At 42.4% G+C, this 26,504-nt stretch overlaps 1 protein-coding gene and 1 pseudogene across 1 annotated transcript in view; both read left to right on the top strand.

Moving 5' to 3' along the window:
* Positions 1 to 5,504, top strand: part of L3mbtl4 (L3MBTL histone methyl-lysine binding protein 4) — a 318,439-nt gene extending 312,935 nt beyond the window's left edge. Inside the window, exons 18-19 of the mRNA XM_028762233.1 lie at positions 1,830 to 1,892; positions 5,337 to 5,504. Coding sequence (XP_028618066.1) covers positions 1,830 to 1,892; positions 5,337 to 5,504 — 231 coding nt within the window. The remainder of the gene's footprint in view (positions 1 to 1,829; positions 1,893 to 5,336) is intronic.
* An 18,674-nt stretch (positions 5,505 to 24,178) lies between these two features.
* On the top strand, positions 24,179 to 25,495 carry LOC114616792 (annotated as a pseudogene).
* The last annotated feature ends 1,009 nt before the right edge of the window (positions 25,496 to 26,504 follow it).

The following is a 26,504-nucleotide window of genomic DNA, read 5'->3' as shown; positions in this document are numbered from 1 at the left end:
GATGGGCAAGCTGTTCCTTCAGGACATTCTTCTTTCTCCTCGCTATGAACTGAGCCTTAGACTCGACAATAGTTCAGTTCTGTCCAGAGGTGTGTCCATCACAAAGTCCTCATACATAATCATGGTAGATATGCTCAGCTAAAAGAACAGCCTGGGAGGCATTCAGACCCATCAAAGTCCTGGACTCTTGCAGCCCCTTTTCAGCCTCCTTCAGAGCTGCTAACACTTGACCTGGTTTCTCATGAAAGTGACTTGACCAGTGGCCTTTCATGACTGTCATCAACTCCCTGCAGATACCCAATATATGTTCCATGCTTTCTATCCATCTAGGAAAAAACAGTCATATTAACATTGTGAGCTGAACAGACCTCCTCTGCTTGAGCTCTCAGGGAACATGAGGCATCCAGTGGACCGCTATCTGCCACGTTGAACGAAGTCTGGTCTGATCACACTTGCACTGAATTCCTCCCACACCGGGATGTCTGTGCAGGGCACCTTCTGGTTGCTAAGGAAGTTTCCTAAAATTTGTATCCTCCCTTCCTCATTAGAAGGATAATCGTAAATTAATTCTGCTGAGCCAGACTTGTAGTGCCAGGGCAAGTAAGAAAGCAATACGAAGCCCACACCAAGTGTCCTGTAAGAGCTGAACATTCTGAGTCCCCATGGACTAAGTGTGGCCACAAGAGTACGGTACTATACTGAGCCCTAAGAATAGTCATCTCAACAATTGGTGTCCATTTCTACCCCTATAGGAGCAGAACTCACTGATTTCTGGAGTCTTAGAGGGAGTATGTTTTTTGGGCTCTAGGAAGGTGGGGAGTTGGTATGAGGACAAATTTTGCTCTTTCCAGATCTTCCCCTTTTCATGGAAATCACAAGTGCTCACCACCAAGTCACACCAGGATGTAGAAAGAGAAAACAACAAGCAAGCTCACCTAAGATCTTAACGCTGAGAATGCATGTTCTCCAAGTCCAGCTTAAGGCCAGGGCCAGCCCATGCACAGCCCTGGTCAATCTGTCAAATCACTCAAGAGTCATTGCTATCCACTTATCCAGAGTCTAGAGTCAACACCATTCATTTATCCAGAACCCACACTTGATGGCTATCTGCGTTGTCAGTCAGGTCATTAAGCTGTCTTACTACAAGGAGGAGTGTGTGTGTGTGTGTGTGTGTGTGTGTATAGAAGAAGATGAGCTATGAGGAAAGATGGGAAAGTTAAGTTGAAGAGAGTGACTTCCCAAACTCAGCTTGGTAGAATAGGTAACCTGAGATTCAAAATCTCCACTGCTCACCGGCCAAGTAGGACTATGAAGTTGTTAAGCCTCTCTGAGCTCCAGTTTTATCATCATTTGTGTGGGAATCTAGTTCAGCACAGATGCATGGAGTGTGCGCGCTTGCCAGGAGCCAGGTGGGGTGGGCCCATGATGCATCAAGAATTTGCTATTTAGAAGTATCGAAAGTAAGGTGTCCCTGTTATCTTGATGGCCCTATGATACCTAGTTTCCAAGGCCACTATCTTCACATGATGAGGAGGACCAGATGCAGGAGACTCTCCCAGTGCCAGACCCCCATACAGATGTAGGTCAACTGTCCCTTTATCAACCTACCCTGTGTGGGCCAGCTGTGTGGCAAAAGGATGGAAAAACACATTGGGCACAGGACGCGTCTAATGAGCTAAAAATATGATAATGTGATTTGATAGTTACTATTTAAATTCCAAGTGTTTTGGGGCTTGGGGTCTATTTTTATTCACAAGCTGAGTTACTTCAAACCCCCAAGTTATTTCAGGTGCATGTCTTAAATTCCTCTTTTTTCTCCCGTGTCGTAGGTGGCTGAGTTTGTACAGTCTCTTCTGGGCTGTGAAGAACATGCCAAGTGCTTCAAGAAGGAGGTAATAAATGGAAAAGTTAGATATATGCCCTCTCCTCTAGGCCCAGGAGTGCTTTGTTTCCATCTATTTAAGTGTAAATAAGAGCAGTTGGATGGAGGAGGCAAGAGAAAAGGATCAAAGAAGAGCAGAGCAGTGTAGCCTGTGCACAGCCATCCTTACCCTTAGTCCTCCTGTCAAAGATGCTGGGTGCACCTCTCAGACTATTATGTAGGAGAGTATTAGATGCTTAGTACCTATGGGAGCCAAGAAGGCTCCCCATTGGTGGCTCCCCATTGGTGGCTCCCCATTGGTGGCTCCCCATTGGTGGCTCCCCATTGGTAGTTCCAGGCAACTGTGGGGAGAGGGATGAAAGTTCTACTCTAAGGTGAGAGTAAGCCTAGCCTGTCACCCTGCTTGCACCTGCTTCAGCATGGATGTGAGAAGTCAGAAGCTCGGGAACATGCAGGTTTGTAGCAGTCATGTGATAAACACAGCCATCAACATGATCTCCTTTATCATCTGCAGCAGACACAGCCTTCTCTGTAGCCCCTGGGACTATGGTTGCTAGCTTATGAAAAATGCTAAGCAACTAAGAACATTCCCAACCACGAGAAGACAGGAAGCAGCATGGCACTGAGGAGGCAACTTACAGTTGTCCTTTGTTCTCAGAACACTCTCTGTAAAGGCAGCTTGCCTTAGAGGCCATCCTTGGGCACAGTGGGCACGGGGCAGTGTCACAGACTGCCCTCTCCGATGATTCTAGAAGTTTCACTATTGTCCTTCAGGGTTCCAGTGCTTACATCCTAGGGAATCTAAAGCATGAAACACCTGCCTACTCTTTGAGTTCAGAGTGTGCATGATTCAAGGGGAGTCCTCTTCAAGTCCTGGGTCCTGGGACCATCAGATTTGGTAGTTACTATTTAAGTTCGGGGTTCTGTGGTTGCACCAGAGCACAGCCCCACTTTGGGCACACCGCACCCAGGCTTGCACACAGCCCACTCTCTTCAGTTTGTCTGCAAGTCTGTTGTTATGAAAAGCACACAACCCCATGTGGGAAGTATTAAGCTTGATACTTTCTGCGTACTGTGTTGCACATCGCTGAAACCCTCTTGCCCCACCCTATCTCATGCACAGACTCTTGGGATCTTTCAAGTACAGCAGCCAGTGTGGTCTTCACAGGAAAGCAATACAGAGCAGGGCATCTGCTCAGGGGTCCACTAGTCTCTGCCTCTGAGAAGCTGTGAGACGCTGGGCACATCCTTAAGTCTGACATTCCAAGCTCTCTCATCTACCTTATAGGGTCATCAGGATGGTAAAACACGTATCAGAGATTATAGCAGACTCCTATGCCACCATAAATGGTAGCTGTTGTCTTCACTACCACTGTCTTATTCTTAGGACAACTGGACTATTTGGTCAGGGATTTATGCTTGAAAATGCTGGTGTTAAACCCAGGTCAGGACAGAAAAGGGTACAGCGCCTCTCTTTCCTGCCTCAGAGAACAGGAAGATTTTCTATTTATTTATCTATTTATTTATTTAGTTTTGTTTGTTTCATTTTGATTTTGAGCTATTTGCATACTTAATTTATATGTATTAAAAATTATCCCACTCCTGCCCTACTCCCAGTCATCCTCTCCCACAATCCTCCTGTGATCCTCTTTTTTCTTCTCTTTTGAGCGGGTGCCCCACCCTTACCCTGGAGTATCACCTGGTACATCAAGTCTCTGTGAAGCTAGGTGGATGTTGTCTCATTGAGGCCAGACAAGGCAGCCCAGCTAAAATAATATATCCCACATACAGTCAACAGCTTTTGAAATAGCCCTTGCTTCAGTTGTTCAGGATCTACATGAAGACCAAGCTGCATGTCTGTTACATATGTGTGGGGAGGCCTAGGTCCAGCCTACGTATGGAAAACAGGAATTTTATATTCAGGAAAAGAGTTTTAGTCTTTAAGCAGAGGTGTCTTCATCAGACAATATATCCTAGAGGTATCCAAAGTTTATTGAGCTTTTATAAGAGCACCTGGTAGTTAATTCTCCCATCAAAGGGAACAGCACCATCAAGGAGACATCAACTGGAAGAGGGTTGTACTGTCAGATCTGAGGAGGTTTACATGAATGGTCCTGACTCTCAGAAGGAATTGCCATAGAAACCCTTCCATCCTGGTCTCTGGTCAGCTGAACTCGGTAACCATACAAGTGTCAGTATCATATGGGATCAGGACCCCTAAGCAGTCCACAGAGTCTAGCTGTGGACCAACAGTTCACCTGATGACTAATCAGTATCATGTGACTCAGGAAAACCGCCACAGTTCATATGCCCACATGTTTTCCTGACTTAAAAACATTTAGCTGTCAAGTGAGAACTAAGCTCAGTCAAAATATACAACATGGTAGTTTGATGGGCGTATATAAGCACCATATGCACAGAATTACCACAGTGAAGGCCCTTAATATATCATCACTCCACAATTTAGACTGGAGCCAAGAATCATTCTGGTATCGTTTATATAAATGAAATAGGAATTACATGGTTTTCCTCTTTATGGTATTTTTTATTATAGAAAGAAAACTTAAAATTATTGAAAAGCTAAATGGATAAAATTAAGACAAACCACGGTTCTGAGAGCCAAAGATGACTTCTATTGCTATAGTGAATAACTTTTTCTAATATTTTAGGATTGCTTTATATTATGGTGTGTGTGTGTGTCTCAATGTGGATGCATGCTGCAGCATCCATTCAGAGATCTGAGGACAATACCAGGAGTCAGTTCTCTCCCTCCATCATGAGTTCCAAGGATCGAACTCAAGTCATCAGGTTTAGCAGCAACTACTTTTACCCACTGACCCATATAGTTGGACAGAGGTTTCCAAAATTTCAAATATGTGTTTATACAGATTTATTTTTTAAAATTAGAAGATCTCTATTGTTATGCTATGTATTTCTGCATTTCTGCTTAACAATCTGTGAAATTTCACAGATCATGGACCATTACATTGAAATGTGCTTTGTGGGGATTGGGTTGTATACCACGTCACCCAACGGCTAAACTACACTTTATTTTCTTATGCTGGTAAAATATTCGGTTGTCTCCTATGTTCCACTACTACAGTAACACTAGATAAGGCATGTGCATAGTGACTTACTCACTGGAGACTTACTTGGTGGTACTTTTAATGCTCTTGGTACATTCAGGCCAAAAAAAAAAATTAAAACATAACAATGGAATCTTTGTGCTCAGGCAATTTAATATATTGGGCTTATGTTCAACAAACTGAGAGCCCTCAGGTTTAATTTGACTATTCTGTAATAGCAACAGTTTATTTGACTTGAGTCAAATGAGAGGACCTCCCTCTAACAAGGACATCTAGGTTCAGTGTCACCCTCAGTATCCCAGAACTGCTACTGGTAGATAAACAGATTCCAGTGTGGAATAATTGTGTCCGTGATTATTTATTTACAGCAGATAGATGGCAAAGCCTTCCTGCTTCTGACCCAGGCAGATATTGTCAAGGTGATGAGAATCAAGCTGGGCCCAGCGCTGAAGATTTACAATTCTATCTTGATGTTCAGGAACTCCCAAGATGTCACTGAAGATGATGTTGCCTCTGGCCAAGAAGCCAGAAGATAAATATGCTCCTGAACACCCACCGACACCAGGACTTATGCTTTGGGGGACATGGTGGGCAGTCATCCATTTGAATTTAATGTCCCCATGGTCATACCAATATTTAATCTGGACCTTTTAAAGTGTCTGGTTTAGGCATACAGCAGACTTTGATCAATGAACAAGTGCCAATGACTCAGATGCTTAGATAGGTTCAAGTGTGGGTTTGGGTGGCATCCTTACTGCTTGGTATACTGAAGCAAACAGACTGAATAAGCCATTGTGTGCATCCCTACTCTCCTCTCTAAAAGAAAACACTTTCCATTCTGCAAGTGTGTCTCAAGTGGTAAAATGCCAGAAAATCAATTCATTAATGCATCGTGAATGCATCCACCAGAAACTACATCCGAGCACAGCTTGCATCTGTCATCGAGTGCCTTGTGTCTAAGAGATGGGATCCTGGTGCTTTCAAGAAGACTCATGAGGTTTCTGGACCCTTAACTCAGGAAAGTATGGATCTTTTTTAAACTGCTAATAAGCACATTGTTTTCATGATCCACGGATCCTCATTTTTATCCCTCACCGTTCCTTGGTTATGGTTCCATGGTGCCCTGGAGCCTATCACAAGGGGTGTGCCTAGAAATAGCAGAGGAGTGGTTGGGGGCCATTCCAGGAACTTGCTGAGACAGTCCTGAGGACCTGCAGGCAGAGCTGTCTCAGACACTTGTTCACAGTGGTATTGGTCTAAGACCCACCTGTGTGCAATTTCTCCAGCTCCCATGCTGGTGAACCTTCAGATGGACTCTCCCCTCATCTGTTGATGATTAAAAAAATTAAGCAATCAGGTCTGGTTTTACCTCTACAGAGGCATGGCAGCAGGACAGAAGACCTCCAGAGAGGAGCTCAGGATCTGTTCACTGTGTCTGTCATTCAAGTTGTGGAAAGATCACTTCATAGTGGCAAATAATTAGAACTCCAAGTCTACAACTCTTTATCATTTTTCATGCAGTAGCAACGACAGCTAATCCTCCTGGAAACAAAGGTTCATCCAGCTGATCCATCAGATGTGGGAACAAAAATGGAAGCCACAAGAAGGAAGCAGACCTGACAATATCCTCTTGCTACATTAAGAATGTCCTCAACTTAACAAAGTTGATTCTGCTGAGAGAATTTTCTCTAACTTTAGGTCACTGAGGAAGAAAAAAAATCTTTAGATGCTTAAAGGTAAGTTTGATATGGAATAATAAAGAATCTCTGCTTCTACTGTCTGTGATTTTTTTTTGTTTATTGGGTTTGTTCTTTTTTTGTAGACTTCTATATGGAATAAAGAATCACTGCTTCTACTGTTAAAGTTGTAGTGTATTTAAATATTAATAAAGTGTAAAAGTAGACTCACGCTGGATGTGTGGTCATAGCCTGTGCCTGCCTACAGTCGAGGGTCAGCTATGGGAGAACAGAGGCAATTGCTTGTATTTTCCAGCAGAGAAATTTGCTGGGTTTGACTGCTGTGCTCCTTAGGCATATTCTCCTAGGGAAACAGTTAAGATGTTAATAGTGTGAGAGACTAAGTTATAACGTTTTTAACTAACACAAGCTTTAGAATTGTTCATTTTATTTATTAAAAAAAAACCTTAAGATTTGTGTCTCATATTCTTACTACAAGATATTTTATCAGTAGTGTCCAGCATAGAATAAATGACATTGAGCAAAATTGGGGTTGAACTATTTGTCCTAAAAGACATCTATCAGGTATAGATAGATTTATATCTATATTCTATTTATTTTACTTATATCTATATTCCCAATCTTAGCATATCCCGAAAGGAAACTCAGATCTCTTTACCCAAGAAAATAATACCATCATTAAAGTTGTCAACCAAGCCATGAAATAAATGTCATCCAAGTCTGTCTATTTCTATGGTGTAAATTCTCCTACCACCACACAACCACTGGAGTAGGAAGAGGCGAACATAGCCAGTTCTCACATACTGCTGCTTGCAGTCCAGCATCCTATAGGCACTCTATAATCCAGCCCTATTTGCCACCTTCTATCCTCTCTCTAGGATGCCTCATGCTAGGTTTAAACTGGACTTCTATCTTCCAAGTTCACTGTGCTCTTATTGTTGGGCACCTTCCACCGCTATATATCCTACTCCAAAGCCGAGTTCAGCATCTCAGTTGTTTCTTTAGGCATCTTCACCGTGGGTGATCGTCACAGAAACCAGTACCTGCTTTTCTATTATACGTCATCCTTCAGTGGTATCGCTATGTCTTTAGCTCTTCCCATCAGTCTAGAAGATGTGTGGCCTGTCCATGACAGTCATGTTTATTACTGACTCCCTGTACTTCATGTCGTCTCTGGCACTTATTAGACACACAGCCGCACGCTGTGTGATGAATGAAGCAAGACAATCAAACTCCAATACCAGCTTTCAAACCACCTGGATGATGGAAAATAGTACCTACAATGGGAATTTTTTTTTTAATTTTGATTTGAAGACTGTGTGTCTCATGAATGTAGGCAGCATGCTGCACATGACACGTTGGTATTTAAACAGAGTAGCTGTCTGCAAAACGATTTCTTTACAGTGGCAGTGGAGTAAACTTACTACAGAAGAAAGTAAATTCCTTCCATTCAAGACATTCTCCCTCCATTCCCACTTGCCTGCCAGTGCTCTCAAGAGCGGTCTGAACTATTAAGATTGAAATATTTTACCCTACCAGGAAGATTCCCTACATAATAACAGGTGTCATACAGTATCCACAAACCTAGGGCTCGGGGGGCCTACCGCCTATGACCATTCCTCTGAAATCTCACCTAGAACATGCCTTTGAGTCAGCAAGAAAGCAGAAAAATTGTCAACAGGACTCCAAGAAATACAAACATTTATATTATTAGGAAGAGTTCCCCGACAGGACCATCAGCACAACACAGCACAAGTCCACATCATGATACTGGAAATTTAGATCATTAGCAAGAAACCTAAGGGAGCTCAGGACTTCTCCAACTTTACTTTCAGAATGACTGTAGTTTTAGATAACTTTTGCAAAGCTTAATTATCTCACTTGCAACAACTCTAGGACATTTTAGAATGAACCTGTCCTTAACAACTTCTACACACTTCCCTTCTTGGATTAGATACATGACCTTATATAACCCACACATTAAAAGAATCTCCTAGAATGGCAACACCAGAGATGAACTCTGTGATAGCATGTTAGCTCTCCCTGGTCAAATGATGGTTTTCAAATCTTCTGGAATTTCTGAGACAATTTAGTTCTGTCTAGAGTTACCCCCAACCTTCTGAGTCAGAATTAGAGTTCACGGAGGTAATAAGGGCACTTGGACCTTGGAGGGAGGCCTGGGTTTGAATAGGATTCTGCTCTTTGCAACATTTGCTTGATCTAAACTGATTCTTAACCTTCCACCCAATGACCAATTTTTCCCATTAATTCAGTTGATTTTTTTTGTGTTCTATATCATCTTAAATTCTTTTGCTGCTGCAACTCCTAGTGGGAGCTGACAAATATCACTTTGCATGTGAAATGTTCCTGTGAATATATTCTTATTATTTGATAATGTGTTCTCCGTGAATATACACTCATAAAACTCATAAATATATTCCCTCTTAAAACTGCCTTTCCTATAAATATATGCATGAAGAACCTGTTTTCTAATAGATCCTTGAATATTCACAATCCTCGTAAATGTATTCTTCCTATGAATACATTTATTAATGAATAATACATTGAAAAGAATTTTTTTCAACAAACAGATTCTTGTTATGCTCCCTCAGATTTCAACTCTCTTACTCCTTCAGTTTCCAGTTGTGGTGGAAAATTGAGGCTGCGTGACCCCCTTAAAACGATGAAGTGAAAGCCAACTAAGCACTGTTCAATTCAAACTTAAGATTTAAACAAACAAATTTGGTGACCAAATCATCCAGTTAGTTGAAGATCAGCTCATAAAGGATCGTAAGGAATGAGAAGGGACCATGCATATGAGCATCAGGCATCATTCTTCTCTTAGGGACCAAGATGCACTGGGGAGCAGTATTACTGTGTCTTTGCCATAAAGGAAAGGGCAGGGGACTAGATGTAGGGTAAGCTATGGAGTAGAACAGCCATTGAAATAGGAATGGAAAGCAGTAAGTGTGAGGAATGAGGAGCTGAGACACTCAGTTGACTTTCTTTTTTCCAGACAGTTCTGTTGCACAAGCTCAGCTGTTTTGTGCTGTTTTGCTGTCAAGGCACCACCCATCACTTGCTCACTTCCTTCCTCTTGAAATTAGACTTGTGTTCCCTTTGATGTAGAAAACTAGGCATCAAAGCAAATCGATTCTCGGAGAACAAAAAATCCCTGGTTAAACCGAGAAGTTTCAGGGCAGATTGCATGGAATTCTCTGCACTGTGGCCAAAAGCAAACATACAGAACACACATGGAGCCTATCTGGAATACAGGAGCCTCTTTATATTGTGAAACTCTGGGATCTGTGAGGTCTTTCCATACAGAGAAATCGTCAAGAGCTATCGGCTAACATTAGCTCAGTGTCATGTGTTTAAAGTCTGGAAATAAAAGATGTATTTACCAGGCCCTTATCTGACTCAGCCAGAAGAACACAGACTAGATAATTCATAAACCAGAGATATTTCTTTCCCAGTTTCCAAGAGTGAGGCATCTAAGAGTATACTCCTTCATGGCTGAAAACAGACAGGCAAAAAGCAAAAGGATATCAGGAACCACATTCAGTATAGCAGCAGATTTGCACCCAGGATGATGGCATTCGGTCATGAGTGAGGTAACTCCTCATTTTAAGAGACTAAGTCACAGCAAAGCAGGTGTGACCCCCCACCTGCAGTTCTGCCCATGGGTGATTGACTTAACCATCTCTCACTAGGCTCCACCTGCAGTCTATGGGGATGGAAGAGCCAATACATGAACTTCAACGCACATGTGTTGGTACATGTGTTCCTTAGGGAATGTGACCAGGCAATATCACTAACTGGAATCCTCAAAAGGTAGTATTTGAGTCACAAGGCACCTGTCACCTCACACCTAGATGTTGGCATGACCTCCTCTAAATCTTTGCTCATTCTCTACCCTTGCTAACCATGGTGATATTCTCATACTCTTCTTCCTGGGGTCTAGGAAGACCCTCTGCATGGAAGTCTATAACACTAACTGCCTAGCCAAAAAAAAATCACATATTATTTTCAGGGCCATCTTGACTTCAGTCATTAAGTAACCAACTAACTTGAAATTCTTAGACTTTTATCCCCTCAGGTTAAAAGTGGCAATTAACAAGAAATAATCAGACATATTTCCGATGCGGTCAACTGAGACTGTCACCAGGCAGGTAATTTTAAACACTTCTACCCTTTAAATACAGATTCAATAATTTCAGCTCATTGGTGTTCTAATATTTATTATGCATGTGGGACAATTTTACAAATGAGTATGTTTTCACGTAGTTAGGCTTGGTGATCCTTGAAAGATTATCCAACAGACATTTGATTCTCAGAGCTCTGGGCAGGGTGGGTAAAAATAATATGTGGTGGGAAATTGCATAGAGTTCTGAACTAGACAAAAAGTACACTGGCAAGCTTTGTTTGTGGGAGGTAGGGCCCTTGGCCTGTTCTAGAAATGACAGTGCATATCCTATCCAGCATGGGGCTTATTCTACTGCTGTTCAGAAAGTCACACAGGGCACAGTTCTCCAGGGAGTCATTTAGCTGCACGTTGACTTGAAAACTGAATAGCCTTAGTACATGTACAGCTTTTACACAAGCAATTTATTTATATTTAGTTAATTCTATCACTCTAGGCAAATTCTCTCTAACTGGCCAATCTGTAAGCTACAGCATTTTGCCCTCATCAGAGCTGATAAACGTGTCCCTTCATCAGTTCCTGGAAGAAAGATCTATTTTTCCATGTCTAGCTACTTGTCTGAAGCTTGAAAAGTCATCTGGAACTTGTGACCACTCTTAGCAGACTCAGGATGACAGAAACCTATTCCACAGTTCAGCCTGGGTTATAAGCCAGAACAGCTAGACAATTGGAATGCCTGCCCTCGGAGGAAAGAAACAATAAAGAAACAAAGAACACACAGATGGAAGAACTCTAGGCTCCAAAGTATATACTTCAATTTTTACTAGTTTTAAGGTACTGAAAAAAAAAAGTTCCACATATCCATTTAGTTCTCACTGTCTGTTGTTCTAAACACAATAAATTGCTGTGTGCATCCCTGAGAGCAATTCTGTAGCTTTCTCAAACCTTCATGAGGTCCAGATATCAATTAACAGACAAATAGGGAAGAGTTAGCTATTGAGGTCATGTTATCATGTTCATTTTTTATGATATCATCTTCAACAAGTCCCTGGTAAAACAATTACAAAATTTTCAACAGCGATGTACGCAAGGCGGGGCCTCAGGAGGAGGGAAGGGTTGATCTCAATACCGCCCCTTCTAAGTGCTAATACAATATGTGCATACAGTGTTAAAAGAATTTCATGTTTTACAGTTGGATGTATAGATGAGGAACTTGATATATAAGTTTTGAAAATTAAAGGGGAAGTAAATTGTTTGCTGATCCAACCGAGTTCTTTCCACGCTTGCTTGGTATGAAGTATATTGGCTCTTTCTGTTAACATAGTCATTTAACACAAAAGGCAGGGGCGGGGGGGACACAACTTGATATATGTTCTCATTCTGTAGCCCATATGGCCTCAAATTCATAATCTTCATCCTCCAGCCTCCCTAGTGTTGGAATTACAGGCATGCACTCATACAATGCTGATTCTATTTATATATATTTTTTTAAAGACGCTGGCAATGTTGCTTTATTGGTTTTTACACTAAATTGGCCGTTTTTATTTTTGTTGTGGTAGTGGTTTTGGTGGTTTGTATAATTTTGGGAGAGGGTTTGGGGGGGTGGTGATGGGGGAGGCGGTATGTGACTATGTGCCAGTTGTCAATGTTGGGGGCGTTCCTTAATCTCTCCAAACCTAACTTTTGAGACAGGGTCTCCCACTGAACCTGAAGTTCACTTATTCTGTAGACTGGCTGGCCAGCAACCCCTAGGGATCCTCTTAATCTACCTCCTCACCTGCTGCCTCCTGATGCTGGAATACAGGTACAAGGCATGACAAGTCAAGCTCCTTGTTTTGGGGTTAGGGATCTGATCAGTTCCTCATGCTTCCATGGCAAGCACTTTACCCCTGAATCTCCGTCTTTAAGATGCTCTCAGTGAGGTTTGTGATTTTTTTTTCTATCTTGCCTAGAGCTTTGCTCTTGTCTCCAGTCTCTGTCCCTATTTCCCTTCTCAAATATTTGTTCCATGGAAGAGCCCTTTTCTAGTCTTCAAATGGTCCTCTCTGGGCCAGCTGCTGTCACTCTGACCTATGGCTTGCCTGTGTTAAAAATCCCACCATGCAGTAGATAATTACACTCTTCATATCTGTCAACTCTTACAAGGTATATCCCTGGGACACCAGGTGGAAACAGCACAGAAAAACATTGAGTCATCCAAGGCCAACTCGCCAGTATGAACAGAAGGGCTTGCTAGTACTTAGAGATCTATCCCTGAGATGGATGTTCTGCTGATGGTGTGTAAAATGCTAGCAGAACTAGACCCATAAAGAAGAGGTCTTAAGCAGATTAAATTCTAGTATCCCCACATGAGGATAATGGTAGAACACATATTTGTAACACATTTCCTGTGCCCAGCATCCTGAGTGACCAGCCAGATGCTCTGTTGACTTCTTCATTTGACCCACTTTGCTTTTATTTGCCCAGTCTGAATTTCTCAGTTATAACACCACATGCAACTTCTACCCTGTTTTACATCTTCTGCAATGCCCTGCCCTACACTGATAAAATGGCGTCTCAGCTGTTAATTGCTCGCTAACATAATGTTAGCTATGTAGGGATCTCTTTATTTTTTCTTTTCTTAAAATCTGACTTCCATGATAGGACCTTTCAATGAAATACAGATTTTGAAAACAAATACCTCATATCAGCCATACTTTCCTGTTTCTTGACTATCTTAAGTCATAGTGAGGCGTCCAGACCTAAGTCTCCTGAAATAATATCACTGTGACAAGAATCTGACAGAACTCTAGAGATGCAAATTCAAGCTCAAGGCCAGTGGCCTCAGATCCAAAAAATCAATTCTGAAGCCATAGATCTGGAAATGTAAACTAGAATACACACTATGATATCCAGTACAGAGGTCCCTCAGCAAACTAGAAATAGATATACCACATGATCTAGCTGTACGTCTCTTGGATGCTTATTCTAAAGGACGCCAAACCAATGTTAGTGGGCTATTGCTGCACTGTTCATAATGACATCAACCTGGGTGTCCAAGAACAGATGAATTGGTAAAGAAAATGTGGTCCATATGCACATGTGATTTATTTGGCCATAAAGAATGAGGTTATATGATTTGCTAGGAAATGCATACAAATATTGACCATCATGTTAAATGAATTAATCTACTCTCAGAAAGATAAATGCTGTGTCTTCTCCTTCTTGTGGTTTGTAGATTTCTGATAGATATCCCAAAATCACATACATGTATGCATGTATATATGTATTTATGTGCACATATATGTGTCATAAAAGAACAAGTGAAATTGTCTTGGAGAACCAAAGGGATTAATATGGAAGGGGGAAACAGGAAGTATGGAGGAGAATCTATTCCATATACAATATATATGTATAAGTATAAGATTTTCATTATCTAACCATATAAAATTGGTATATACAGTAAATTTTCTATTTTTAAAAAACTAGTCCAAGTTTCCAGTATAAACAACATTTGCATTTCACATTGTTCCTATGATAATGACCAAACTTAGCTAGTTGCTAAAATCCCCACTGGGGCCAGTTAGGCTTGAAGAAACTACTTGATACAGACATGTCACACAATATGCCACCAAACCACCCAGCAAGGCTGCCCTGAGCTGTGCATTTAAAATGACTCTAGGGAAGTAGGAAAAAGTCCTAATGATGTGGTTTCAACCCTCAGGCTACTGAGGGAACCAAAGCACCGAGCCAGTGAACAGCACACACACACGTACATGTGAACATATACATACGTGCACATACAGACATACATGCACATATACATGCATGCATGCATACATAATACATTTATGCAAACATGCACAATACATACACATACCCCAACAGATGAGCAGGCAAATAATGATATTAGTATCATGTTTAAGGTACTTTACAGAAGACCACCATTTCAGATGAGATCCTGCACTGTGCCCTCCAAAAGACCAGGCAGAAAATCAAAATAGTCACATCTATCCATGGTGTAATTAACAGTTGAGTGATGTAGTCCATGCCTATAATTCTAGTTCTCAGGAGATTGAGACAGGACACAAGTCGAGATTACACAGAGAGATGCTACTCAAAGCAAAAAGCAAACAAAAGAAAGTCCCAGTTACTCAACTGAAACTAAGATGCTTATTTGACCCAAGAAATCAAAATTGGAACCATAGGAGCCAACTTTCACAACAGACTTGTTTTCAATGTTAGGATGAAGATGTTCTTCTGACTCAGAAGCCACCTGAGGTAGCCTGATGTTAAGTGAACAGTCACCTTCCTGTTGTCCTGCCTACCTGGCCCTTTCTTATAGGAAAAATAACTTTGGAGTGGCCGATCCACTCTGTTAGTCACTGCTTCCTTCAACCCTTCTCTCTCTGTAAAACTAGCCCCTACAGCTCAGCTCATTCTGGATAAAAAGCATTGCCTACTTCTAGAATTGAAAACAAAGCAAATTAAGATCTTTAAACTAAAATGATGGTACCCCTGTCCTTCAACAACTGCAGAAGTATATTTACCCCAGACATAACCATGAGGAGGTCATGGTATATAAATATATCTTCAAGATGAGTAAGATGATGACTAACACAGAATATTGGGCAGAGGACACAAACAAGAAAAAGAAATCTGACATAGTTGTAAAAGAAAATAGTCTCTATTGCTGGCACTGAAATACAGGATTGGAGTCCTAATGTAACTGAGATGCGGTGCTGATGAAGAGCATGGTGGGTACAAGGCCCTGGATTTAGTCCGTGTGTGTGTGTGTGTGTGTGTGTGCACATGCACACATGTTCAGATAATGAAACAACTTCTTCCACCACCTCCTCTACTTAGTTTTAGGACAAAGTCATACTATAAAGCCCAGACTGGGTTTGAACCCCTGACATAATCAAGATTGACCGAGAACTGTTAGTCCTGACTCTGCCTCCCAAGTACTGAGATTATAGGAGCCTGCACTACGCTAGGCAGAATGCTGTGTCTTGACTGTGAAGCAGCTATTTAGCAACAAAAACGAAGACAGTGGAGCCCATGGATTAAAAAAGAAAGAAGAAGAAAATTATCACACAGTCCACCTCCATGAGAGGCTAGGTCTCTTGAAAGATTTGTCTGATGACCTACTACCCTTTCCTAATCCCAGGAGCAAAACATGGTAGCAATACACCCATTGCACAGGATCACACCCATGCTGCATGATCACCCCATTCCCCAGGATCACCCCATTCCCCAGGGTTACCCCATTCCTACAATCACTCTATTCTGCAGACACATTTCACTGGATCCCCTCCGTTCCCCCAGGATCAGTCCATTACACAGAATCACCCCTATTCCTCAAGATCACCCCATTCTAAGGATCACCCCTATTCCATAGGTTCACCCTAAATTCACAGGATCACACTATTCTAGATCTCTGTGACCAAAACAGTCAGTGAGTTGCTTGCAAAATCTCATACCAACATTTTAATCATTCTTTGACCTGATTTTCTAAACATGCTGTGTATACACAGCCCTTTTACACGATTTTCCATGGGCTACTTTAATATTTTTGTTCCATCACAGGCTTTGGCTGAAGTATGTCTGTTTCCAGTCACAGTTTGCTTGAAGAATCCATGAGAGGGCCCTCTTGGAAAGGCTAGCCTAGGGAAGATCTCTTTGCAAAACAAACACAATAAACGATGCACATGCCATTAACCTTAGCACTCAGAGGGCAAGGGCAGAGGGATCTCTGTTCAAGACCAGACTGGTTTACATGAGTTCCAGGCTAGCCAGGGCTACACCATGAGGTCTTCTCTAATGAACAAGAAGAAGAAGAAGAAGGAGGAGGAGGAGGAGGAGGAGGAGGAGGAGGAGGAGGAGCAGCAGCAGGAGGAGCAGGAGGAGCAGGGGGAGCAGGAGCAGGAGGAGCAGGAGGAGCAGGAGGAGCAGGAGGAGCAGGAGGAGGAGGAGAAGGAAAAGGAGAGAAGGAGGAGGAGGAGGAGTTGGAGGAGGAGGAGGAGGAGGATTTCTGTGTCGTTCCTTCTTCTGTTGCTATAACTAAATAACTAAGACAGACTAATATAGAAAAAAATCAGAGGTTTATTATGGATTCCAGTTCTAGATTCTGTGAAATCCGAGATCCCACAGCTGCATCTGTGAGGCCCTTGTGCTGTTTAAGCTCATGGCAAAAGATGAAAAGAAAATAGACAAAAACATAAAAGGAGGCATGGTCTTACCTATAACCTGAAAGTAATCTCACGAGAGCAATTACTCCTTCCATGAAAGTCAACCCAGACTTGCCAATACAGCATAAGGGAAGAAGTCTTCTGAAAGGCTTCATGTCCCAACAATTCTATGATGCTAGCCAAATTCCAGCACATGTTTGTGCAGAGACAAACAATATTCATACCCTGGTCAAAGTCTTTTAGGCCCGGTGCTGAGGAATTAAGCAGAAATAGGATCCAAGATTTTCTTCACAAATACTTTTTAAAGATGCCTCACCAGTCCCGGGCTGTATAAGAAAGCTAACTAGCATGAGTCTGAGAGTCAGCAGCCAGCAGCATTCTTCCACGGTTCCTGCTTCTGGTTCCTGCCTTAATTCTTGTTCTTACCTCCCTCAGTGATGAATTATATTTCCAGAGAATAAGCAAAATTAACCCTTCCCGGAATTGCTTTTGGTTACAGTGTTTGATTTCAGTCGAAAGAATGAAGATAGAACGTAACCTACACACATAACCTATCCACGCATACATGTACATAATGTAAAAGTTAAAATCTGGGGTCTATATATATGAGAGAAAATAGGTTGCATTTGTCTCTCTGAGTCTGTGGTATATTCTATGACATGGTAGTTTCTCTTTCCACTCACTGTCCTTCAAATGTCTTAAATGTTTTTATTCACATTTGAATACATTTCTTTTTTTATATATTTTTTTTTCTCAAATCGTAATTCATTCACACAGGGGTTATAAACACAGAAAGGCAGGATGTGGGGAAGGGAATGACACTGGAGTGTGGGTGTTCAGGGGGAATATAGATATCATCAGAACCGGGTATCGGCTGGGTGAAGGTTCAGGGGACAAGTCACTATGACTCTGCCTATGACTTGCTTGTCCTTATCTAAGTTGGTATTGTCTGCCAAGGCTACCTATTTACAAGGTCTATGACTACTCAGGCTTGTAAATTTCCACAAAAGCTGCCTGTTTACATTAGCTTATAGCCATCTGTTTCAATGTTTTTCCACTGAGACCCAAGACTTGGTGTTAGTATACATGTATGACAGGCCTTTTGCTGATTTTAGGCCTATGGCTGATTTTAGGCCTTCAGTGGGTAAGCAGGGCTGCCCCTGACATCTCCTCCCTTCTCTAAGTATAGAAGGGCTGTGGCAATTCTAAATTTGCGAAGGCGGGGATAGAGGCCTGACCTCCAGTATTTGAAGGGGACCTTGTAATGGCTCCAGTCCCCCTGTCGTTGTCCAGTGAGGCATGAGGGCCATACCCGTCCCGATATCTTTTTCCTGGAGAGGGGATACTTTTGACATCAACACCTATGCAGTCAGGCTTGTCCCTCAGGGAACCCAGAGAGATATTTTTATCTTTTATTTATATTCCCTTGCAGTGCTTAGCCTCACAGCCTAAGCAAGAATTCATATCACCTGACAGAGGGGGTTCTGAGTGGCCCCTCTCTGCTTGGTCTAGGGGCAGAAGTCCCCCCTTTTAGGTTGGGTGGACATGGGTTTTGGAAACACTCTGTATAAAGTAACAACCTCATCTTGAGTCTCATGGTCCTCCATAGCTAACTTATGATAATGTATCTGAGTAGGTTTTGCTACCAAATTATTTATCTGTTGTATCACAGAGTTAGTCCGCCTATTTGAGAGCCAGGGACCAGCAGAAAAAAGCAAAAAGAACCCAAATAATGGTCCCAAGATGGGAGGAAATAGGGTTGACAACCTTGGAGAGGCTGAAAACCAATTCTTGTACCAGCCTTCATCTGTCTGTTTCTCTCTCTGATTTTTCTTAAGGCCTTCACTACCTGTTTCATGCTCTCTTTAACCCTCCTTGTCTAGGTTGGCTCTATGTCCCGGATGCTGTGATTAATACCATAATAAATATGGGAGTGTAATAACTAGTCGTATAGGACCTCAGTTTGTAGCTTTTTGAGAAACCTCTTCACTGATTTCCATGGTATCTGTGTTGTTTTCCACTCCCACCAGTGATTTAAGTTACACAAACTTGCCAGCATATGTTATCCTTTGCTTCCTTGATGTTAGTCATTCTGACTAGGTAAAAGTCCCCAAGTGACTTGGTAAAGACTTAAATCTACACAGGAAGTGATAAGAAAAGAATTATAGTAATAAGATCATCCTCACTTCCATTTCTCCTGAAATTTATTTTATAAATGCTTTCAGTTAATATTTTGTAAATTAGAAATGTACATAGATATACTTTCTTGAGCACTCACAAATATGCACCTTTGGGCTCTATCAGTATCCAGAGAACTACAGTAGGTGCAGTGACTTCTGGATACGCTTCCGAGGTATGTGCCCACACATTAAAGTTCTACCTAGCCCTTCTACTGGACTCCATATTTCTTACCATCAAGACTATCCCGATCCTTCTCTGCCTCAGCCCTTCATCACAGACTCTGTAGTCAGCCTGAACCAGTTGGTAAGTCAGTGTTCCCCAGGTTCTTAGATTGCTCCTCAAAGAGATGTGTCTCCTCATCTGACTGCTGTGTTTGGAATTTTTCACCACAGGTTGGAAGTTGCTGGAAGGTTGGCCACCCTACATGAGGACCTTTATGAAGTGAGAGGTATTTGGGCCAGAGGGACACCCTTGTGAATATATTGATTCTGGCTCCTGGTATACCCTGTTCCTCACAGGCATGAGCCCATCTAAGAGTGAATTATTATAAAGTGAAGCCACTCATGTTCCCAAGTCTCACATATATGAGACAGATCCATCTGTGTTTCTCCATCATGCTGTGACCTAGGTAGGGAGCCCTTAACAGGACAACACTGCTTACAGCCCTCAGCCACTAGAATCATGAGTAAATAAGTCATGGGTAAGTTATAGCCACTGTAAATGAACTGAAACAGAGATAGACAGACAACCATGTGCCCTGAACCTAGGAAAAGCACATAGCGATGCTCTGAGCTTGAGCAAGGCAGACTACTGGAGCTGAGCCATTCATTCTCAGTTACCCATTCCGATACCTTATTTACAAATGATAAAACATTTCACAGATCGAGGACAGTTAAAGCTCAAACTAGACTGCTTGCGGGGGGAGGGGGAGTTAAAACTACTAAATATATTGTAGTATTTTTAGCATAGTCTATACCTTGTGTTTTCTATGAGAAATCGTCAAACTTGCTTAACAACTGAAACTTTACCATGCTGGTTTTCTATATCATTCAGCCAGGGCATGCTTGGGAGAAAAATAGAGTATTTGAGGTACATACACTAATGTTATAAAGCTTTTTGACTGGAAGGCTGAACCCCATATCTGATGTCTCAGTCCTCCATATACTCCAGCACCACCCTTCATGTCCCTACTATATTCTGTTGGCTACTCTGTGGCATTGGCTGTTTGGTTTACCCATGGCCTAACCCATCATCACTGACCCTAAAACCCTCAGCTATGCTCTCAAGTGTTTGCCCAAGCTACAGACTTCCAGACCCAGTCTGTAGCCCCAAGTCATATCCTACAGGTGCTGATGTCTCTCTCCTCCTGAAGAATCTGCAGCTCCAGTCACAGCAGGAGCTGCTGGCACCAGCCCTGATCATTCCTTTCTGGTCCGACAGCTCAGTAGTTTCCCTTCTTCCATGAGTTCTTTTCCGTTAGCCTGACCTTCACAGATTTCTGAAATGAGTCTCTAGAATCTGGATCATACAGACATCACCAAAGCACAGTCTGCCCTGTGCAAAATCACCCACCACCTCTAAATCCTGTGTCATAGCATCAGACAGAAGTACTCTGCTCAATGTCCTTGTCTTCATGTCCTCTCTTACAAAGGTCTCTTTTGTTCCTCCTATAAATAAAATAAAATTTTTTGTTCTAACACACCCTGATCCACATGCCCGAAGGGGGTCAATTCTAAGGTTCTGAGTGTCTTTAGCATTTCTTCCACCTTCGGTGATAATGCTGCCTTTCTCCAGCCAGGGTCTGCCTCTTTGTCTGCTCTGCAAAGAGAATTCTGCTTTCCTGGGTTTGGTTCTTAAATCTGTATTATGCAAGATTAGAAGAACAGGATCCACAGGGAAGAAGTAACCAGGTTAGAATTGGGAAAACTTAAGACTGAATGACTGAGGGAATCAAGATAAAGGGGTAGAAGGAAGAGAAAGGGGAAATAATTCAGGTATCTCAAGTCATGTTTTCAGTATGCTCCTTTTCGTGATATGCTGCTATTTCTTGGAGAGTCTCTGCTCTTGAGTCACACGTAGACCCTGTTTGTCATGCCTTCGCCAACCTACATCAGTTTTGTCAGTGACTGTATGAATGGATTTATCTTTCATTTGGAAAAGTATTTTCTGAAAATTTTCAATGTACAATATTTTAAACATTTTGAAAATATTTTAAATTTTTCAAAAGCTTTAATGTTGTGAAGTTTTATATCTACAAGATTAAGTTTGGGGAAACTGGATTGAAAGTGAGATATAATAAGCAGTCTCAAAAATAAACAAAACCCCAGCACTCTTGTGTGTTAAACGCCTTAGAAATAAAGCTAGATAGACCTAAGAATTGAATTTACTGCTGACTCTAGAGAGCAGTGTAAGAGACTCAGGATTCTTCTGTTCTCATCAAAGAGTTTGTATCATCATCTGCTCATTAAGATAGTCTATGAAGCTTTCTAGTTTGCAGCTGATATCTGGAGTATTAGCTAAGTCAGGTGTTTAGTACAGCCTGGGGGAACATGTGATATATCATTAGCTCAATGTGGAGATAAAAATACTGAGGTTTAAGAAGGTATAAAATAAGTCACACAAGGTCATATGGACAGGAGGAATTGGTGCTAATGGAAAAAACTAAGTTCAAAATCCAGATGAGTTACCTATCCTGGTCCCTGATGAGACTCAGTTGAATGACTCAAGTGTCTTTGATTCTGTGAGAAGAGTGGGCGTGCTTGTTAGATGGTTGGGAAAGTTGCTGCTGAGATTAATATTGATGCTCGGTTCTGTGACTAAAGGAAATGAGGAAATGTCTGGTCTAAGGACCACATAAAATGAGTCTCTAATACTCAGAGCTCCCCGAATTCTGTGCTGACAGCTCCATCATCAATGGGGAAGCAGCTGTCCACATCCCTATGCTAACTTTGGGTCTTGATAATGTTTCATAACAGCAAGAGATGTCTCTGAGCTTATCAACTGGGCTGGAGGACAAAGTGTTCCCAACTTCACGAAGTTGCTGATAGTAGACTTTACAGCTGAGCTGTTCCTTGACACCAAAGTCATTTGAAGTCTGCCTTAAGAAGACAACTCTCCTAAAATCTTCTCTAGTTGGTTGTTATAAAGATACCGAAAAAAATCTCAGTAAGCATGGTGTCTGATGCCCTATGACTCACTGTGCCAGCTCCATTCTCCAGTGGGTGTCTGTGTTTTGTGTGCAGAGCTGGATGAACCTCACGGAACCCGGGTTTCTCCCTTCTGTAAACTTTCATTTTCTTGTCCTTTTAAGATTATTTGCAAAAGTTCTCCTCTCAAATACATTACTAACTTGAACTCTAGCTGAGATCCAGTGTCTGAGCATAACCGGAAACTGTGTCAACACACAGCATGACCTTGGAGAAGGTCTAGACAACCATGTCACACTTGCTCTGCCTGAGACTCATATCTCTTCCTCTCTGAAGACAGAAAGACATCAATGGACTAAGGGTCATTGTGACAATATTAAAGGACATGACCAGATGGGAAGTCAGTGGTAACCATCAATGCTCCTTATGAAGTGATCATGAGATTACCAGTGACTTCCCAGGGAGCCATATAGATGAAAGAAACACTCCTGTAGTTTGAACATAAAATGTACTCTTCCCCAGGGTCCATTTTTTTAGTGGATTATTCCCCATAGGGTGGAAGTATTTTGAGTAATTCTGAAAACTTAAAAAGGTGGGATAATACAGGAGGAAGTAGATCCCTGGAGGTGGATCATTAGGAAAAGTCTGTTCCCCCCCCACCCCACTCTTTCTTTTCTCTTCTGTCCTTCACCCCATGCTTTCTCTCCCCTATGAGGTAAAATTCTTCTATGCCACAAGCACTCCTCCTCTCATGATTTCTGCCCAAGTGCATCAGGCAAAGAGGCAAAGTGGCCATGAATGGAACCTCCTGAGACTATGAGTCAAAATAAACCTTTCTGCTTTTTAAGTCATCTCTGTCAGGCGTTTTGTCACAGCAATGAGAGAGGACACTAAGATGCACAATAATCAGCTCCTCTGTTTTCTTCTATGTGTTGAGATCCTCCTTTTTCCCATCGCCTGTTCTTTCTTCAAGCTTTCTGGCCCCCAATGTCTCTTTCTGAGTTGAAATCTCACAACCGATTACCTCTAAATTACACAGACTGAATTGTTTTGTATTTATGGAAGAATCCTGTGAAATGTGAATTTACAAATTTCTCTTTTACCTTCCAATCAAAATGGGTCCCTCAAAATGTCTCTATTTTGCCACCTAAGCTTTATTCAGTTCATGGTTTTGGAGGCCCAGAAGTACAAAAACAGGGTGCTGACATCTCTATGGCATCTGGTGAGGGTCTTTCCCCTGCCTCATCTTGGGGCAGAGGAGGTGACTTGGAAAGCTGGATTGAATAGGGTATGTCAGCTCTCTCTCCATCTTCCCTGAAGTCACTGATGCTGTCATGGGGCCTAACTTTTAGAACCTCACCTAACCCTAATTTCCCTGCAAAGTTCCTCCTTCCTTGACATGAACTCAGAGATGATATTCAATATGGGCTTCCCTGGGACTAAACACTCAACCTACAGTAATATTCCCGGTGGATTTTTAGAAAGGTTTACTGAAATATTGCTTCTATTTTTATCTTCTGTTTTTTTTTTTTTGTTTTTTTTTTGTTAAACCTTAAGAACCAACGGGGGACTTAGAATGTGTGTATGTGTTTGTGTATACACATACATGTTTGTGCTTAATTATGAATTTTGATGCCACAATCTGGGAAGATTAACCATAAAATGAAAATAAGTCAAACCATATACAGCTAGATTACCTACTGTTACTTGAGGTCTTTGATCTAAGTTTTCAGACACATATGTCTTTTCTTTCAAACTATGCACTTCTTAAAAATAATAATTTGAGGCTGGCTTCCGGCCGGCCGCCGGATAAGGCAGGGGCTGGTGGCGGAGTTGTGGGCCATGGGGCCGCGGCCGGGTTAGGGCGCTGTGATGTCGGGCTATGCGCGGCGGCAGGGTGCGCCCCACTATAGCGGACTCAGAGCCTCGTGGTTCCTGACGATTTTGCCTATGGAAAGGGGGAATGGGCGGAAGCCACGGGTTACCGTGCAGACATGGCCAAGTCCAAGAACCACACCACACACAACCAGTCCCGCAAAATGTACTAAACAAGGTCCGTTGGGAGCCCATGAGACGCGCTTTGGAGGTGACAAACTTGAAGACCTTGAGGAAGCCAATCCATTCTCCTTCAAAGAGTTTTTGAAAACCAAGAACCTCAGCCTATCAAAAGAAGACACGACCACCAGTCGAATTTACCCGAAGGAAGCCTCGAGGCACCCACTGGGACTAGACCACAGCTCCCCTGCCTCTCAGCCCATGAGATATGGCCTGGAATATCAGCAGCCATTTTTTGAAGACCCAACAAGAGCCAACAACCTAGAGGAGGAAGAAGAAGATGGATAGAATAGAGCCTACCTGCTCTCTGTCGTGGAGCAGACTCATTCCTCTAGAGCTACACAGAACTCGTCATCCTGTGGCACCTACCTTTCCTTTTTTTCCAACGCATCAAAGTTGGCAGGTCCTGAGTCTTTGCTCCCATGGACACTGAGTGACACTGATTCCAGGATCTCTCCAGCATCTCCCACTGGGAGTCCAAATGCAGACTTTGCAGCTCATGAAGACTCCCTAGTGGACAGACACCTGCGGACGTTGCAGATAAGTTATGAAGCAATGAAAGATGAAAACTCTAAGCTCAGAAGAAAGCTAGGTTCAGAGCTTCTCTGAAACTCAGACAGAAATGGTGAGGACGCTCGAACGGAAGTTGGAGGCAAAGATGATCAAGGAGGAGAGTGACTTCCATGACCTCGAGTCAGTAGTCCAGCAAGTCGAACAGAACCTCGAACTGATGACCAAACGGGCTATAAAAGCAGAAAATCGTGTCTTGAAGCTGAAACAGGAAATGAATTTGCTCCAGGCACAGCTCTCGAACTTCAAGCGAGAAAATGAAGACCTTCGGTCAGGCCAGGGTGCCAGCCTTACCGTGGTGAAGCAGAACACCGATGTGGCCTTGCAGAACCTCCATGTTGTCGTGAACAGTGCACATGCATCCATAAAGCAGCTGGTGTCTGGAGCAGAGACACTGAACCTTGTTGCTGAAATCCTCAAGTCTATTGACAGAATTACGGAGGTTAAAGATGAGGCAGACTCCTGAGAAGCTCTGCCTGTCACCGGGTCCCATCACTTCTGCGCTGACGGTACCACACATCTTCCGGATGTGTTCCTAACTATGCAGTCCTCACCAAAGCATTTCACAGCCTAACCATGTAACTGGCCACCATCAGTAGCTCGGAACAGTTTACATGAAGTCCTTTGGGGGAGTCCAGTGGGGAGTTCCACTGTTTGATAGACTCATTGATTTACTGGAAGACATTTTTATAAAACCCAGCAATTTTTAGAAACCACTAAAGCTGAAACGACAGTTTTGTAAGAGGCTTCTTCCACTGTCTTCTCAAATTTACTATAGGATGAGCTCCGGCTCAGCCTCAGTTTTATCAGGCAGAACACTAAGTGAGCCAGTGTGGAAGTGAGCATCCTGTACAGGGACTTGTGCTGTCATTCAGTGCCTCACCAGCAGATGGTTGCCATTGTGGCCTTCACAGGATGGCTCTTGCTGTCAGCAGCCTCACTGAGGCAGCACCACTTGGTAGATGCTGCTGTCCTCCCACCAGACCATAGGACCAAGGTCACAGACAGTGCACATTACAAAGCTTCATACACTCAGTACTGTGGCTGTCGGCTTTGATGCATGGTAATGTGTCGGTGTGCCTTTTGCATAGTGCAGTTCAGACTGGAGTTAAAGCACACACCGCCTGAAGGGTCAGCACCAGCTCTTTGGGCTGTCTGGCTGGTTCTTGAAGGGCAAGCAAGACATAAGCAGCACCCTGTACTGTGCTAAAGGGTCACGGTTTGGGAGCCACTTTCCTATAGATTTTTTAAATTTTCCTTTTCCCCTCCTGTTGAGATCGACAGTTTTCTTATCTAAATAAATCCTGAAGATCAAATAATAATAATAATAATTTGATACTGTACAATCATGCTAAATAGCTCAGAAGAACTAATGCTTTACAATATAAGAGTCAAGAACACTGGCAAAAGATACATTTTCATTAGGATACTTAGAAAGTAGCAAAGTGTTAACTGTGCTTATTTTAAACCTGAAAGAAAAGCTCAATGTTTAGTCTTGTGCCAAGAAAAGAGCAAATGTCTTTAAACATCTGTGTGATGAGTGTCACTGCTTTTCAGTCAAACTGTACAGAAA

The sequence above is a fragment of the Grammomys surdaster genome, unplaced genomic scaffold (assembly GCF_004785775.1).
Source record: "Grammomys surdaster isolate TR1022 unplaced genomic scaffold, NIH_TR_1.0 132, whole genome shotgun sequence".
Taxonomy (NCBI): domain Eukaryota; kingdom Metazoa; phylum Chordata; class Mammalia; order Rodentia; family Muridae; genus Grammomys; species Grammomys surdaster.
The sequence above is the reverse complement of the archived record's forward strand: the minus strand, read 5'-3'. Positions and strand labels throughout refer to the sequence as shown.